The sequence below is a fragment of the Mauremys mutica genome, chromosome 14 (assembly GCF_020497125.1).
Source record: "Mauremys mutica isolate MM-2020 ecotype Southern chromosome 14, ASM2049712v1, whole genome shotgun sequence".
Taxonomy (NCBI): domain Eukaryota; kingdom Metazoa; phylum Chordata; order Testudines; family Geoemydidae; genus Mauremys; species Mauremys mutica.
Genome location: NC_059085.1, coordinates 27,827,446 through 27,842,998, shown reverse-complemented (window position 1 = coordinate 27,842,998; position 15,553 = coordinate 27,827,446). Strand labels below are relative to the sequence as shown.

General features: G+C 46.6%; 1 protein-coding gene across 2 annotated transcripts in view; it reads left to right on the top strand.

The window, feature by feature from the left end:
• Positions 1–15,553, top strand: part of PEPD (peptidase D) — a 227,212-nt gene that overhangs the window by 45,401 nt on the left and 166,258 nt on the right. For both annotated transcript variants that reach the window (XM_044987795.1, XM_044987794.1), the window contains exon 7: positions 14,510–14,554. In XM_044987795.1, coding sequence (XP_044843730.1) covers positions 14,510–14,554 — 45 coding nt within the window. The remainder of the gene's footprint in view (positions 1–14,509; positions 14,555–15,553) is intronic.

The window sequence follows — 15,553 nt, the reverse complement described above, 5'->3', positions numbered from 1 at the left end:
CAAATGTCAGGGACTACATTTTTACCAATTCTCAAACTAGCTTCTGACTGTCTTGTTTTCTAAACTGCATGTGTGTAAAAATACATATCCACTTGCTTTTGCCTAGCTTGGGTATGTAAATCCAACATTTACACATGGAAATGGGATATTGCGCATGCATTTGCTTGTACACAGGTTAGAAAACAATTTGCCCCAGCCTGCCCTCCCCCAATAAAATAAAGTTTGCTCATGCAGATAGTATTCCTGCAATCTTGTGAGCACAAAATTAAGCTCCTTCGAATTTTAGCATTATGATGAAGTGTTACCAGATTTGCCCATTACTTTGGGGTACGCTCATTTATTAGGGTTGCTCTTCTGGGGTGGGGGTTTCTGTAATTCAATCAATGTACTGCCTGTGTCACTTGTGTTTTCATATGGAGCTCTACTTCTCCCTTCTGCAAGTTCCCTCCCAGTGGAGCTATCCTGCAGGACCTAGGTTCCCCAGGGCTGGGTTCCTCCAGCCCCAGAATCAGATGAACACGCACACACACTCACAGAGCACGTCTGAGCAGACTGGGTGAATCAGCACTCCCAAGCTGACCCCTTATATGTCCATGGACTTAGCAGGCTGAGGCAAGCAGCACTTCCAAGCTGCCACCCTCATATGCCATGGCACCGCACCAGAATAGAGTACGCATGAGCAGGCTGGGTCAAGCAGCACTTTCAAGCTGCCCACCCTCCTATGCCACAGGTTCAGCACATCCCAGTCTCCACTTCCATGTTACAATTGTTTTGGTAGTAACCCACTTGATGAGCAAACCCCACAGGATTTTTGGGTGCTACTGGGATCTTTAGCTTAGGTAAGAGGAGCGTTGCTCCAGAGCAAATAGGGAAGCCAAAACATATAAGATTGAGAGAGAGAGAGAGGGAAGCAATCAGCTTAACCATGAAAGTTATTTATTACCACGTAATAACCACATAAGGAGAGCCAAACAAACAAAACAGTTACAATATTAAATCTAGCTTAAATTTGATTACAAACGTCAGGTTTAGAAAACTACACCTGATCACACAAGTCGGGTTAGAAAGCCATACATAGAGTAGAAAGAAAAACAGAGAGAGAGTTGGGTTCTCACCACTCCGTAAAGCTTGAACCGGTTGGGGTTCCCATGTGGTGGTAGTAGCTGTGGGTCCGGAGTGCTGGAGACAGGCAGGGATCAGTCAGGAGATCAGTCAGCATGATCAATCAGGAGATGATGAAGTCCCAGTGGAACTGGTGCAGATTTTGGATCCAGGCATCAGAAAATTTACATGAGCATGGATAGGGCTTTTTTGTAGGGAAACAACAGTGGTTCAAGGGAGAACACTAGATTTGTTTATGGGTAAACTGATGGCTCAAGGGAGTATACCAAAGTTGTTTTGTTCAGGCTAGATAATAGGAATTGATCATTCCTGGCTATGGGCGGTGTTCCTTCGAGGGAGCTCACAATGCAGTTAGGCAGCTTCAGTATTTTGGATACCGATAAAGGATTTGTGACTAGAATTGGTCTGATAACTACTGAGCTGGGTGTGTGCAGGAGTGAGTTCATTAACATCTGGAGCAGAAATCCCCCCATCATGCAATACTTCCCTGTTTTTCTGGTCCCAGAGTTCAGTGTGGTTCTTGCCTTGGAATTTCTCTTCTCCATTCTGTATGCTAATGGAGATGCCTCCCTGTCCCATCTCCAATGCAAATGAGGCTAGGGGAGTTGCCTTAATCTTGTCACCCTTGTCTGGAGGGGTTTAGGTGTGTATCCCACTGCCTTTTCATTGCTTTTTGTAAGTCTTTCTTCTTCTTCGAGTGATTGCTCCTATGCATTCCAGTTAGGTGTGCGCGCTGCGCGTGCACGGCTCTTCGGAAGATTTTTACCCTAGCAACTCCGGCGGGCCGGCTGGGCGCCCCCTGGAGTGGCGCCGCTATAGCGCAGGATATATACCCCAGCCGGCCCGTCCGCTCCTCAGTTCCTTCTTTCCGCCCGTGACGGCCGTTGGAACAGTGGAGTGCAGCTCAGCTGACCTCCACTTCCCTAGCTACTCGTAGTTTTCTCTCGTTCTGTTTATAGTTGTAGTTAACTCTGTTTGTTTGTAGAATAGTATACTGTATTTATTTTACAGGAGTTCGGGGTTTATCCCCTTCCCCATACCCGGTGCCGGGTCCGATGCCCGGTCCACAGGGTTTTCTAATGCTCGGCCGGCCACCAGCCGCTGCCGACAAGAGATCTTCTCCTAAGTGCCTCCAGGGATCTTACCTCACAGATAAGTGCCGCATTTGTGAGGCCTTTAATCCATGAACAAAGGGGAGCGGGGCTTTCGTTTTAAACAGCTCCTGAGGGAGGCAGCTCTTGCTCCTCTGCTCTTGGCGCCGAGCGCTAGTTAGTTTTCAAGGCGCGCTCCCTCGGCACCGGATCGCCGGTACCGCCAAGGCCTCCTGGCACGACCGTCGCTGGCTCCGACGTACCCTCGGCATGGATCCCTCTCCTGGAGGATGAAGAGGCACAATATCCTTGCTGCGTCCGAGCCGCTGCCTCTGCAGCCGAGCGCTATGCTCGGTCGGATTGTCCTGCACCGGTGTCTGCCGCGGCACCGACAATACCCGCACCATTTACTCCGGCCAGGCAAGAGCCGTTGAGTCCGGTGCTGGAAAGCGCCCATGTAAGGACCGTGGTCGAGCTCACTTTGAAGCTGCGTCCGAGATGCCTGCTCCGCAGCCGAGCGCTATGCTCAGTCGGATCGCCCGGCACCGATGTCTGCCGCGGCACCGACAATATCCGCACCTTTAGCTCTGGCCAGGCAAGAGCCGTCGAGTCCGGTGCTGGAAAGCTCCCCGGCACGGACCGTGGTCAAGCTCGCTCTGAAGCTGCGTCCGAGCCGCCCGCTCCGCAGCCGAGCGCTATGCTCCGTCGGATCGCCCGGCACCGATGTCTGCCACGGCACCGACAATATCCGCACCATTAACTCCGGCCAGGCAAGAGCTGTCGAGTCCGGTGCTGGAAAGCTCCCCGGTACGGACCGTGGTCGAGCTCGCTATGAAGCTGCGTCCGAGCCGCCTGCTCCGCAGCCAAGCGCTATGCTCAGTCGGAGCGCCCGGCACCGATGTCTGCCGCGGCACCGACAGTATCCACACCGTTAACTCTGGCCAGGCAAGAGCCGTCGAGTCCAGTGCTGGAAAGCTCCCCGGTATGGACCGTGGTCGAGCTCGCTAGGAAGCTGCGTCCGAGCCGCCTGCTCCGCAGCCGAGCGCTATGTTCAGTGGGATCGCCCGGCACCGATGTCTGCCGCGGCACCATCAATATCCGCACCATTAACTCTGGCCAGGCAAGAGCCGTCGAGTCCGGTGCCGGAAAGCTCCCCGGTACGGACCGTTGGTCGAGCTCGCTCTGAAGCTGCGTCCGAGCCGCCTGCTCCGCAGCCGAGCACTATGCTCCGTCGGATCGCCCGGCACCGATGTCTGCCGCGGCACCGACAATGCCCGCACCATTAACTCCGGCCAGGCAAAAGCCGTCGAGTCCGGTGCTGGAACACTCCCCGGTACGGACCGTGGTCGAGCTCGCTATGAAGCTGCATCCGTGGTGCGAGCTCTGGTCGAGCTCACTATTCCCTCCACGCCGGAGACAGTGTCCACGGCGAGGGAGCTGATTGCAACAACAGCATCTGCGCTGCCTCAACCCCCGGCACCGCCGGTGCGGGTTACATAGTTGATGGGCAAGCCTGCCTTGATCAGACCACCCTACGTCGGCACCGCAGACCGGCACCGTTCAGGGTCGCGGTCCCGCAGATGTTCTCGGTCCCGTCACTGATCTAAGTCTCGACGCCGCTCACAGTCTCGGCACTGTTCTCCATGTTGGTACTAGTAGTACTCGCGGCACTGGTCAGCATCCCGTTCACCGGTCCGGAACACTCAGCACCGATCCAGCTCCCGGCACCGCCCCAGACACCGGGATGCCCGTAGCCACTCCTGATCATCGAGCCTCGCACCCTCGGTCGACCGCCCGGCACAGCTTCGGTGGCAGGTCCCGTTCTCGGTACCGGTCTGTCTACCGGTACCGATCCCCGGTGCCGCATTGAGCGACGTCAGTTGCAGACGGAGACTCTACCAAGAGCTTTCAGCTCCTCCAGGGCCATCCAGCCACGCATCAGTGTTGTCTCGTGCGGACACTTCATATGCGTAGCACTCTGTTCTTCCGATGTGCCCTCCAGAGTCTTCCAGGAGACCTATCAGTGGTCATTCTGGACGCCGTGGGTGTACTACCACGCCAGAGGCGTACCGGTGATCCCATCTCGCTCCGTTCCCTCGGAGCTCTGGGTGCCAGAGGTGATAATTAGTCGTCCCCGTCCGACCGGTACAGAGCAACCCCCGGTTTGGCACCGGGCTCCCAGATCCCACCGGATCAGGAGGTCGTCCAGGTGCTCAAGCCCACACAGGACCCGCTTGTCCCTGGCCTTTCTTCTTCCTCCTCCCCAGATGAGGCAGGAGCAGGAACATACCCCTCCGGCCCTCCTCTAATCGAAATGCGACCAGCCCCTAAATCCAAGGAGGCTGGGCGTGTGGTCTTACTGGGTCGTAAGATGTACCCGGAGGGGGCCCTGCAACTTCGTGTAACGAACCAGCAAGCCCTGCTTATCCGCTACTGTGGGTGGCGGTGGCAAATTTACAGAGTCGGTTCTTCGGAACTCCCGTCAAGAGTTCGATGCCCTCCTGCAGCAAAGGACGGAGCTGGAGAGAGCTTTCCTCCAGGCCTCGTTAGACGCAGCTGACTCCGCTGCCATGACTCTGGCCTCGGGTGTTGCCACGCGGCGCGTTTCATGGCTCCAGTTGTCGAGCCTTCCCTCGCAGCTGCGGCACGCTATACAGGACTTGCCCTTCAATGGCACAGGCCTGTTCTCTGAAAACACTGGCCCTAGGCTGCAGAACCTAAAGGGCAGCAGGGTCACTTTGCTCTCTCTCTCTCGGCATGCACACGCCGGTGCTTCAGCGCCGACGTTTTCGTCCCCAACCTCCGCTGTTACCCTGCGCCTTGACAAAGTCAGGACTTGGCCAGCAGGCGTGGCTTACACGGTCGTGGCCATCAATCCGCACCCCAAAGGAGCCGAAATTAGGGTCCTTCTGACCACCAATGGGGCAAAAGCCTACCCATCCTCGCCCCTCCTCAGGACCCCTCTCACGAGCGATTCCTCTGGCAAGAGGTGCGGACGCTCCTCTTCATCGGAGCTATACAGGAGGTACCTAAGGGCGAAACCTAATCCCCTAGGCGAAGGGAGGTCTCAGACCTATCCTAGGCCTGCGGGAACTCAACAAGTCACGATGCAGATGAGTTCCGCATGGTACCCAGGGCGACCGTCATCCCATCCTGGGATCCCGGAGACTGGTACGCCGCCCTCGATATGAAGGGCGCGTGCTTTCACGTCGCCATTTCTCTTCCACACAGAAGGTACCCTCGGTTTGGGGCCTACCATCGTTATTCCCAGTGTACGGCCCTCCCGGTTGGCCTCTATACAGCCCAGGGGTATTCAAAGTGCATGGCTGTAGTCGCTGCATTTCTTCGCCACCGTTGGATACACGTTCTCCGTATCTAGACGAGTGGCTCATTCGAAGAACCACCGGGCCCAAGTTACCAGTCATGTGGGCATCGACACGAACCTATTCCTGTGTCTAGGCCTGATGATCAATAGTAAAATCCACTCTGATTCCCATACAGGGAAGGGAATTCATTGGGGCCGTCCTGGACTCCAGACTCGCCAGAGCCTGCTTACCTCAGCCTTGGTTTCAGGCGAGGGTAACAATTGTACAAGGTCTATGGACCTTCCCGCCAACTTGGACTCGCACTTGCCTAGGTTTCTTGAGTCACATGGCTGTCTGCACGTTTGCAACCAAACATGCCAGGCTTCGCCTCTGTTCACTTCAATCGTGGCTCACCTGGGTGTGCCACCCGGGCAGAGATGGCATACTCGTGGTCGTCTCGTTCCCCCCGAGCAGCCTAGGCTCCCTCGACCGGGAGTCAGCGTCCTCCCTGGTGTATCCAGGGATGCTGTTTCATTCACCCCTCAGGGTCCCTCATGACAGACAGCCCATCTCTCGGCTGGGTGCGCACCTGGCGTAGTTTCGCACTCACGGCCTTCGGTCAGCGCAAGAGCTGGCCTTACACATCAATGTCCGAGAGCTGAGAGCAGTCTGCCTTGTGTACCAGGCGATTCAGCTGGCGGATCATCTCAGCAGATCCTTCCTGTCTCACAAGTGGTAGTTTCCTCCTGTCTTTATCTGTTCCGTTTTCCAGAAGTGGGTCTTTCCCCGCATAGCCCTCCTCGCTCTCGTGAGAACGGAAAGAGAGAAAAATTCTCCTTGTTCCAAGGCCTCTCCCCAGGCTCGGTCTTGGAGGATTTTCCTGAGGCCGTGGATCAGCCATCTGCCGTACGCTTTCCACTGTCCCCACTGGTTCACAAGGTCCTGCTAAAACTCCGCAGGGACAGAGCACCCCTGATCGTGATCGCTCCAGTGTAACCTGGGCAGCCCTGGCACACCATGTTGCTACGCCTGTCGGTAGCAACCCTCTTGGCACAGACCCCATGACGCGGGATCACGGCAACCTTCACCACCCGGTCTTGTAATCCCTGCACCTCACAGCAGGACTCCTGCGTGGCTAAACCGATCCGAGTTATGTTGTTCTGCCTCGGTTCTACAGGATTCTCCAGGGTGGTAGAAAATCTTCCATTCGGTTAAAGTATCTGGCCAAGTGGAAGCGTTTCTCCTGCTGCTCCGAAACACGCAATGTTTCTCCCGCCGAGGTCCCGCTCCATTCCGTCTGGTTCCTCTGGGCTTGGAGTGTTTATACCTCCCACCCCAGTGGGGCCCTGCCATAAACCTGGCTCTTCAATCTGGTTCTAACCAGTTTTATGACTGCCCTATTCGAGCCAATGTCAACATGCTCATTGATATACCTGTCCTGCAAGACAGTTTTCCTGTAGCCTTTCCTGCGGCCAGACGAGTCTCCGAGCTTCAGACTCTCACAATAGGCCCAAGGTATACTGTGTTCCTCAAGGACAAGGGCAGTTATTACCACGTCCGACCTGCCTCCCTAAGGAGGTGTCGGCCTTTTATATCTACCAGGATATCTTCCTTCCGGTCTTCTTTCCGAAGCCACTCTCTTTGCAAGGAGAGCAACGGTTGCCCTCCTTCGACATCCGTAGGGCGTCCGCAATCTATATCTAGCGGACAGAGCCCTCTCGTAACGCCCCCAAAACCTTCATCGTACCGGCATACCGGACGAAGGGCATACCTGTCTCCTCCTAGAGGATTTCATCTTCAATCACGTTGTGCATCCGCACCTCCTCTGTTTTGGCCCATGTTCCATAGAGCCACCTTGCTGCACATTCCGCCAGGGCTCACGCTTCTCAGCTGCCTTCCTGGCTCGCATACCCTTTCGGGGGATGTGTTGTACACCTACCTGGTCCTCGGTCCACACCTTTGCCTCATTGGTCCAGGAGTCCAGAGCTGATGCAGCCTTTGGCTTAGCGGTTGCGTTCTGCAACATCTAACTCCGACCCCACCGCCTACGTAAGGCTTGGGAATCACCTAACTGGAATGCATAGGAGCAATCACTCGAAGAAGAAAAGACGGTTACTCACCGTAGTAACTGTTGTTCTTCGAGATGTGTTGCTCCTATCCATTCCAGACCCGCCCTCCTTCCCCACTGTCGGAGTAGCCGGCAAGAAGGAACTGAGGAGCGGACGGGCCAGCTGGGGTATATACCCTGCGCTATAGCGGCGCCACTCCAGGGGGCGCCCAGCCGGCCCGCCGGAGTTGCTAGGGTAAAAATCTTCCGAAGAGCCGTGCACGCGCGGCGCGCACACCTGACTGGAATGGATAGGAGCAACACATCTCGAAGAACAACAGTTACTACGGTGAGTAACCGTCTTTTCTGATCGGTTTTGGTTCAAGCAGAGGCTGGGTGGTGGTGGTGGTCCTTCGTGGGTCAGACAGGCTGGATACTGCACCCTGGTTCTTGGGGAACACAGGGCTGACAGGTAACAGAAGGTCTCTTATGAATACTTTGTTTCTGTGTATAATGAAAATCTTGTTGCTATGCTAAGTTACTTCAGGCCTGCTCTAATCCAGAGGCCAAAATAAGCAAACTTTCGACTAGAGCTGATCTTGTACTGTATGTTCTCCAAGAGTATGCGGACTCTGTACGATATGGGTGGAGTGATGTGTCTGAGATAGGAACTAGAGAGCTCTCTATATATGTATAATTTAACAAGTCTTAGACCTCAAGGCAGTTCTTCCCAGGAATACCATGCACAGGCTGTTTTGAAGCAGTGAGATTCCTTATCTATCTGAGGTAATGAAAGGTTGCTTTCTGCTGCAGTGTGTATAACTGTGCGGAGTTGCTACTACTGAGTAGTGCTCCAGACACATTCCATTACTAGTCTATATTGAAGGAGGAATCTACCCCATTTGGCACGTGGCTTGTATTCTTTTACTCTTTGCATAGTGTGTGTCCTGAGGCACTCAACGGGCCTAAATAATTGTTTATCACTGCCATTGCTGCTTATGGTCAGGGCCGGCTCCAGGCACCCGCATTTTAAGCTGGTGCTTGGGGCGGCAATCTGCAAGGGGCGGCAGTCCCTGTTGTTTTGCCCCCAAGCAGCACACCGAATTGCCGCCATGGACTGCGGGGGCAGTCCGTGTGCCCTTAGGACGGCAGGCGCGTTTCCGCGGTGGCGGCAATTCGGCGGCAGCTTCTATGCTTATGGTAATTACATCCCCTGTTTACTTCAATAGGACAACGTCTGTACCTTTTCAGTAGAGACTTCTAGCTATTTAGTAGGCAGGTCTCTCTGTTGGAGAGCTCCGATAAGCTCATTCTTCTACAACCATAGGCACTAAGATACTCTTTTTGTTGCTTCTGATAGACGTGAGTAATGCTTTTCAGACTCTCTCTCTCCCTCATTCCTCCCCTCCCACCACCCCATATAAAAGATTATTCACTGATTTTTGTTGCATATGCTGGAGATCTACTGCATCTCGCCTCTTTTGACAGATTTCATGCCATCAGCTCTTAAACCACTTGGCATTGTACTTTTTCCCTTTATCTCCCTAATTTGTAGTTGTATCTTCTCAAGAGGCTGTCAGTTCTGTCATTACAAGTTGCTTAATTTCTTTGACCACAATAGACAGTCTTGCTATTAAGTGCTGCATACTAATTGAACTGTGGGAAAAATGAGCTTCCTAATGAAATCTGCTCTATTTGTAATCTCTTGCAACTGCAAAAAATATTTCTGTGCATTACTTTGATTTCTTTTGTAATAAACCTAAAACATCTTTAATTTTTTACCCATGTTCTTATTTCTCCAACTCCTTGCTTTATTAAAATGCTTGCCTGTATGTTTACATGAATTATGATGTCTTTAAATATGACTCGAGCTGGACTGTTCGACAGAACCTATACTGTCTCTCACATAAATAGCATGAAGTCTTTTTAGCTCTTGCTATTCATAGATTATCTAGACTTTCTGGGCTATTTATGAAGATGTATATTATTCCCATATTCTTGATTGTCTCAATATTTTACAGACCTGGTGAAGATGAATTTGTTTTTCAGGACCCGTTCTTGTTTTACTTAGTTCAATTTGTCTGTCTTCTCCTATGCTTGCTGTGCTCTGTTTTTTTTTTGCTATGGATAATAGAAATAATATCACTTCGTAAAGCAGTTGAATCTTGCTCTCTATCTTCAGGATGTTCATCTGCTTCTTACAGAAGCTGCCTGTTACTTGCTCCAATAATGTTGCTTCCTTGCCTCACTTTTTCAACCTTTGGAATGTCTCCTTGATCATTAATTATCTTAGCTATTTTATTAATTTCCCACTTCAGAGCAATTACCTTGTCTCCATTATGATCCCTGGGTTATTTCTACCTTGGCTGAAAGGCCAACCTTAGATTGCCTTTGTCCTGCCAGTGATGAGCAAGTTCACTTTTATGTATTTGCAGAAATGAGCTTCTAATCATGATTCACGTTATCATTTCCTGTAGTATAGCCATCACTTGTTCTCCTGTTTAACTTCAGACTGTATATTTTGAAGAACTAAAAGGCAGTTGGTATGTTAGCTGCAACTTGTAAAAGTACAGAATTATTTGTCTTTGTAAATATTTCTGTTCACTAATGAATACTCATGCAGCATTAATTGTTTACAGTAGGAGACTGCTTAGAAAACCTGGTTCCTTTTCATGCTTCTGAAATTTACCCGATTTTTTAACATTGGACAGGTAACATAGCCTCTGCCTGTTTTCCCATCTGTAAAATAGGCACAGTGATTTACCTGCCTCACATGACTGTAATGAAACATAATGCTTGTAAAATGCTTTTTATCTTGCGTATACTATAAAATAATATTCCTTGCACATCAGATTATGTGCATACAAACTACAGTATTGTGGTTTAACTTAAAAGGCATTGAATTAATCTTTTTTTACTTACAGGACATATTGAAGTGTGATTTTTCGCTCCCCCCCCTCAAAATTATTTGATGTAAGAGATTCAGTCATCTCCTTAAAAATTGTTAGAATGTTTGGCACTTTCAGAATATCACCTGTTGGTCTGACAGAGCAAGACTGACCTTTAGATTACTCTGCAAGGTTCCTCTCTCTGATGTAGGCCTTGTACATTTTGGGGAAGGGTTTGACATTTCATAATAGGGAGGGAGGGAGGCAGGGAGAGAGATTTGGTCTTGTGTCTTAAATTGATACACTGACAAGTGTAAGATTTCTATAGTTTTTATCATACATGCATGAAGAGTTTCTGATCAGCATGTTTTGTACACAGGAAAAGTATTTACAGTGGCTGGCTTGTTCAGGATATGTATACTGACTTTTTGGAAATGCATGAAATTGCTGTGTTTATTAAAGAACAACTGGGCACAAAATTAATTCTGTTTGAATATGAAGTTAAATATAATATATCTTAGTTTTGCGTTGATTAATTAGGGATATTAACACATTACAGATTGTATAGCCATAGCAAAATGTCAGTTTTCCTTCTCCTTCCAGTCCATGTGTCAGATTTTGTAAGTGTTGTCAATTTGCAAATTGCAGTGAGATTTAGAATTGGATTGGTTTATATGATCCTCTTAGCAGAAGGACAGCTGGGGGTTCATTTTTTAGAGTATAATTGTTTACTATCAAGCATAATCGAAACTTTTTAGAAGAATAACCAGGAATATTTATGTAATACTTTATATAAAATAATTTTGCTTCTCTGCTATTTGTGCATCCATGTTAATGACTACATGTTCTTCCCCTTAGGCTTATAACTTAACCAGTAACCTTTACAATGTAGCTTGTTCAGCTCCCTTATTGCTAATTAAAGTGAAGTATAATTTGAGTAATTAGTACAGGTGCCCTTGCAGTCATAAGCAGGGATAGCCTGCAGCTGTATTGCTTGTGTTGTGAACCTGTCAGCATTCACAAAGGATTGAGCCAGGTCAGTTCTTAGCTGATAGATTTCCAACAATAAACTGTGCAGAATAGATGGCGCTGTTCCCTATGATTGAGCCAGTGCCCCCCACCATTGTGTTCTAAATTGCTATCCTGGACTCAGTGCTGCAGATACCACAACGATCTCTTTCAGGTCATGTCTGCGCTTAAAACGCTGCATCACTTTAATGAAGATGCTCTACACCGACGGGAGAGAGCTCTCCCGTTGGTGTAGTTAATCTGCCTCACCAAGAGGTGATAGCTATGTTGGTGGGATAAGTTCTCTTGCTGCCATAGCTCTGTCTACATGGGGTGGGAGAGGGGAACAAGTGGAGGCAGTTTGGTTGGTATAACTATGTTGCTCAGGGCTGTGGATTTTTCACACCCCTGAGTGTTGTAGCTATACCAATATAGGTCTGTAGTGTAGACCGGACCTCAGATGAGAGATAAAACTCAAGCCCTGACTGTGACCACTGGTCCCTTATTCATGCCATTCCTCTGTTATCTGGCTTTCCCCACATGCCTGCTGACCGCAGCTGGTATTTAGGTGCCATATCTTAGGCGGGTGCCTCAGCGTAGTGCTCTGGAATAGGTACTCTTCTCTACAAAGATAGTTATTTCAATAAATCTATTCAGTCACTTATCTGCCTCTGGCTTTTTTCTTCTCAGTCCTAAGTAGCTCTTCTGAAAGGTTTATCTTTCTTTTTGTTTCATTCAGTCCTTTGCACTTGGCTGCTTTTTTTGAGTTTGATCTCTTGTTTGGTTGGTTTGAGTAATTTTGGATCCCTGTATCTTTTGTTAAAGTTATAAATTTAATAAGACAACCTCTGATTCACAGGAGAGACAGTATGTTGACTGACTAAACGTGTATTTTCATCTTTCCTCGGTGCTTGCCTTCCCTGTCCTTTATGGTCTCTTAACCTTTTCCCTCAGAAATTGTGTGTGTGTGTGTGTGTTTCTTCCCCTACTCATAATGTCATTGGCTATTTTGTACTTGTCCATTAGAGAGACAAGGTGGGTGAGGTAATATCTTTTATTGGACCAACTTCTGTTGGTGAGAGAGACAAGCTGGGGCCAGACCTGAAGAAGATCTCTGTGTAGCTCAAAAGTTTGTCTCTTTCATGAACAGAAATTGATCCAATAAAAGATATTACTTCACCCACCTTGTCTCTCTAATATCCTGGGACTATAATGGCTACAACGCTGTACTTGTCTATGTAAGTTTAAATAGAGCTGTTAGTGCAACTTTCTGCCTTGTTACAATATCTCCTTTTACTATTTTTCTTCATCAATCTGCTCTGAGTTTGCGTTTCTTTTGTTGTATTGATGTCGCTTATGTCATATACAGCTTATATCCTTTCATGTCTTGTTTCCTTTAATCTCTCTTTAGGGGCATGGTGGAATACTCTTCAGCCGGAGATGGAATTCAATCTTTTGTTCATTGAACCTCTCTATATAAACTTCATTTCTTGTTCATCAGTTTTTCCTCTATGTAGATTTGTGTTTAACTGGCTCTTGCATCAAATGATTTACCTCTTTAACAGAACTACTTTAACAGCAGCTATTGGGATAATGTTCAGATGTTGTTCTTGAAGAAAATAAAATGTTACTAGACTCTCTCATGTTTCCAAGTGACCAGTTGTTTTCCATGATGATGCAGAATGCTGAATTGTGGTTTTCATGTTGTGGGGGTGATCCACTAGTGTCTAAATGAAGACCCTTAATATTGAATACTGTGCAACATGTACTTGTATTTGTTGAAGTCTGAGATAAGTTGGCATTTTCTGTCTCATGCTCTTGAAGTAGGAACACAAAGTCAAGGACCCTCACATTTTTAGATTTTATAGGTTCATGAGCACATGTTGTAGAAATACTTTTGTTTGTTGTATTCATAGATTGATGGCTTATTGCTCTGCCATCTGGAGCCCTAGGCATTTAACTGTGACTTGGAACTAATCTCTTAAAAATTGGGTTTGTGCTTTTTTGGTGCCTTATGATCTATAAAGAAGGCCTGAGAGGCACATACACACTTTTTATTTGTTTATTTTTAAATACTTCAGAGGTGTGAGGAACCTCCAATCTGTTTTCCTTAGCTTCCCTGAAAGATCTATTGGGGTGGGACATCCTGGGGCATTTTCATTGTGAGCTCTCAAACTCTAATTGAAGAGCTCATGGCACCAGATTGTCCTTTTATTCAAAATGTTAGTCATTGAAATGAAGTGTTAACAACAAAAACAAAGTTTTGAACAACCTAACTAAAAATCCCTTCTCCCAGCTTAATGTCTCAACCTTTACTCTATTGGCTCTTGTAATATGAAATGACAACAGCTGCTCCAGTTATCAGTCTTTGACATAAATATCAGTCTTTGACGTAGGCAACAAAGAGAGCCCCTCCTTCCACGCTGTCTTGAGAGGTGGTTGTGGGGAGTTGGAACCTTCACGTTCCCTTTATGCATCATTGAGAAGCAAAAAGAGGACACATCCTTTTTTATTTTTTCTCTGTGCAGTTCACCTTTAGATTAATAATATTTAATCTAAATATTATTTGATTTCCCCAAGATTTGAAACTGCTAAAGAACTTTAGGGATGAACGTGAAACATTCACCATTTTAATTTTATTCAAGTGTATTTGAGTGATAAAAATGGAAAGTTATATTTTACCTATTTATAAAAAAGCCTCACTCCTACATAGGGACAACTAGCATGTATGCCGTCTGAGCCTGATCTTGAAAATGCTTTTAACTGGTTTAAATGTATACATATAATTAATCCCATGGACTTCAGTGGGACTACTGACATGGGTAAAAATAAGCACATGCATTTGCAGGATTGGGAGCCTAAATACGTTTTTAAAAATTATGATGCAGTACATTATTTGATAACTAAAACTGTACTAGTTAACATGTGCTCAGATGAGACACTATATATAAAATGCATTTTGGTATTGTGTTTAGAAAAAATTCTGGCATCCGCAATTCATAGTATTGCTAGTTTTTAATTCTGGTATGTTGTTTGTTTTTTTGTTAGATTTAATGTGAACAATAAAATTCTTCATCCTGAAATTGCAGAATGGTAAGTAGTTTATAACCTTTCTTTTCCTAAGCCTTTTTTTGTAACTTGTTTATTTTATTACTTCGCCCAGCAGAATCTGGTAAATTCCTTATTGGATGTTTTACAGTAGACATTCCAACAGAAGCCTCTCCTTTTACTGTTTTGACAGTTTTTTATTCTTATGTTTCATGCTGGGAATGAAAATAACATGCAAAGATTCAGATTTTAGTTTGTTTTAAAAATCAACATTCTGTAACACCATGAGGAACAGAAAAGTTAAGTAACATTTAAAAGGAATAGGCAATATTACAATGAATACCAAAGGAAGTATTAATTTAAAACTTGATATATGGGGTGCCATTTTATAAATGTTTTTACTTCCTTTAGGGTTTATTTTAATAGCATTATTCTGATGAATTCTTTTGTTGTTCATATATATGTCCTGTGTAATTCTAGAGGAACTCCACTGTAATCTATTTATATATTAACACCAACCTAAGATAAACCAAATGATAAGGTACCACAGAATATTAATGTTAATATTTATTAATTTATTACAATATTAGTTACAACACTTTATAATATATGTAAGTTATATTAATATACTATTTTGTCTTAGAAAGCTTTTGCCTTTTGGTACCCATGATTCCTCCATTTTAACAGTATCATTAACATTGTCCTAACAACCATTTTATAACTAAGGCTTTCTGTTTTTTCATTTAGCAAATTAACTGAAGAGACAACAGAGTGGATTTTTGCTAATTAAATTGTTTTTTAACTAAGTATTTTAAATGTATTATTCTGGAGCTGAGAAAACAAAACCTTACTTATGACAGATAAGCTACTTGTTTTTCAGAACCTTTGAAAAATAAACTGGAAAAATACATACTGCATCCTAGTATTGCAGCTTGATATATTACAGGCTACTATACATTACTCTTGTTAATAATAAACATTACTCTAGTATTAGTAATCTTCTGTACAGTAGTCCATGTACTGAAAAGAAGTGTAAAGTTGAAA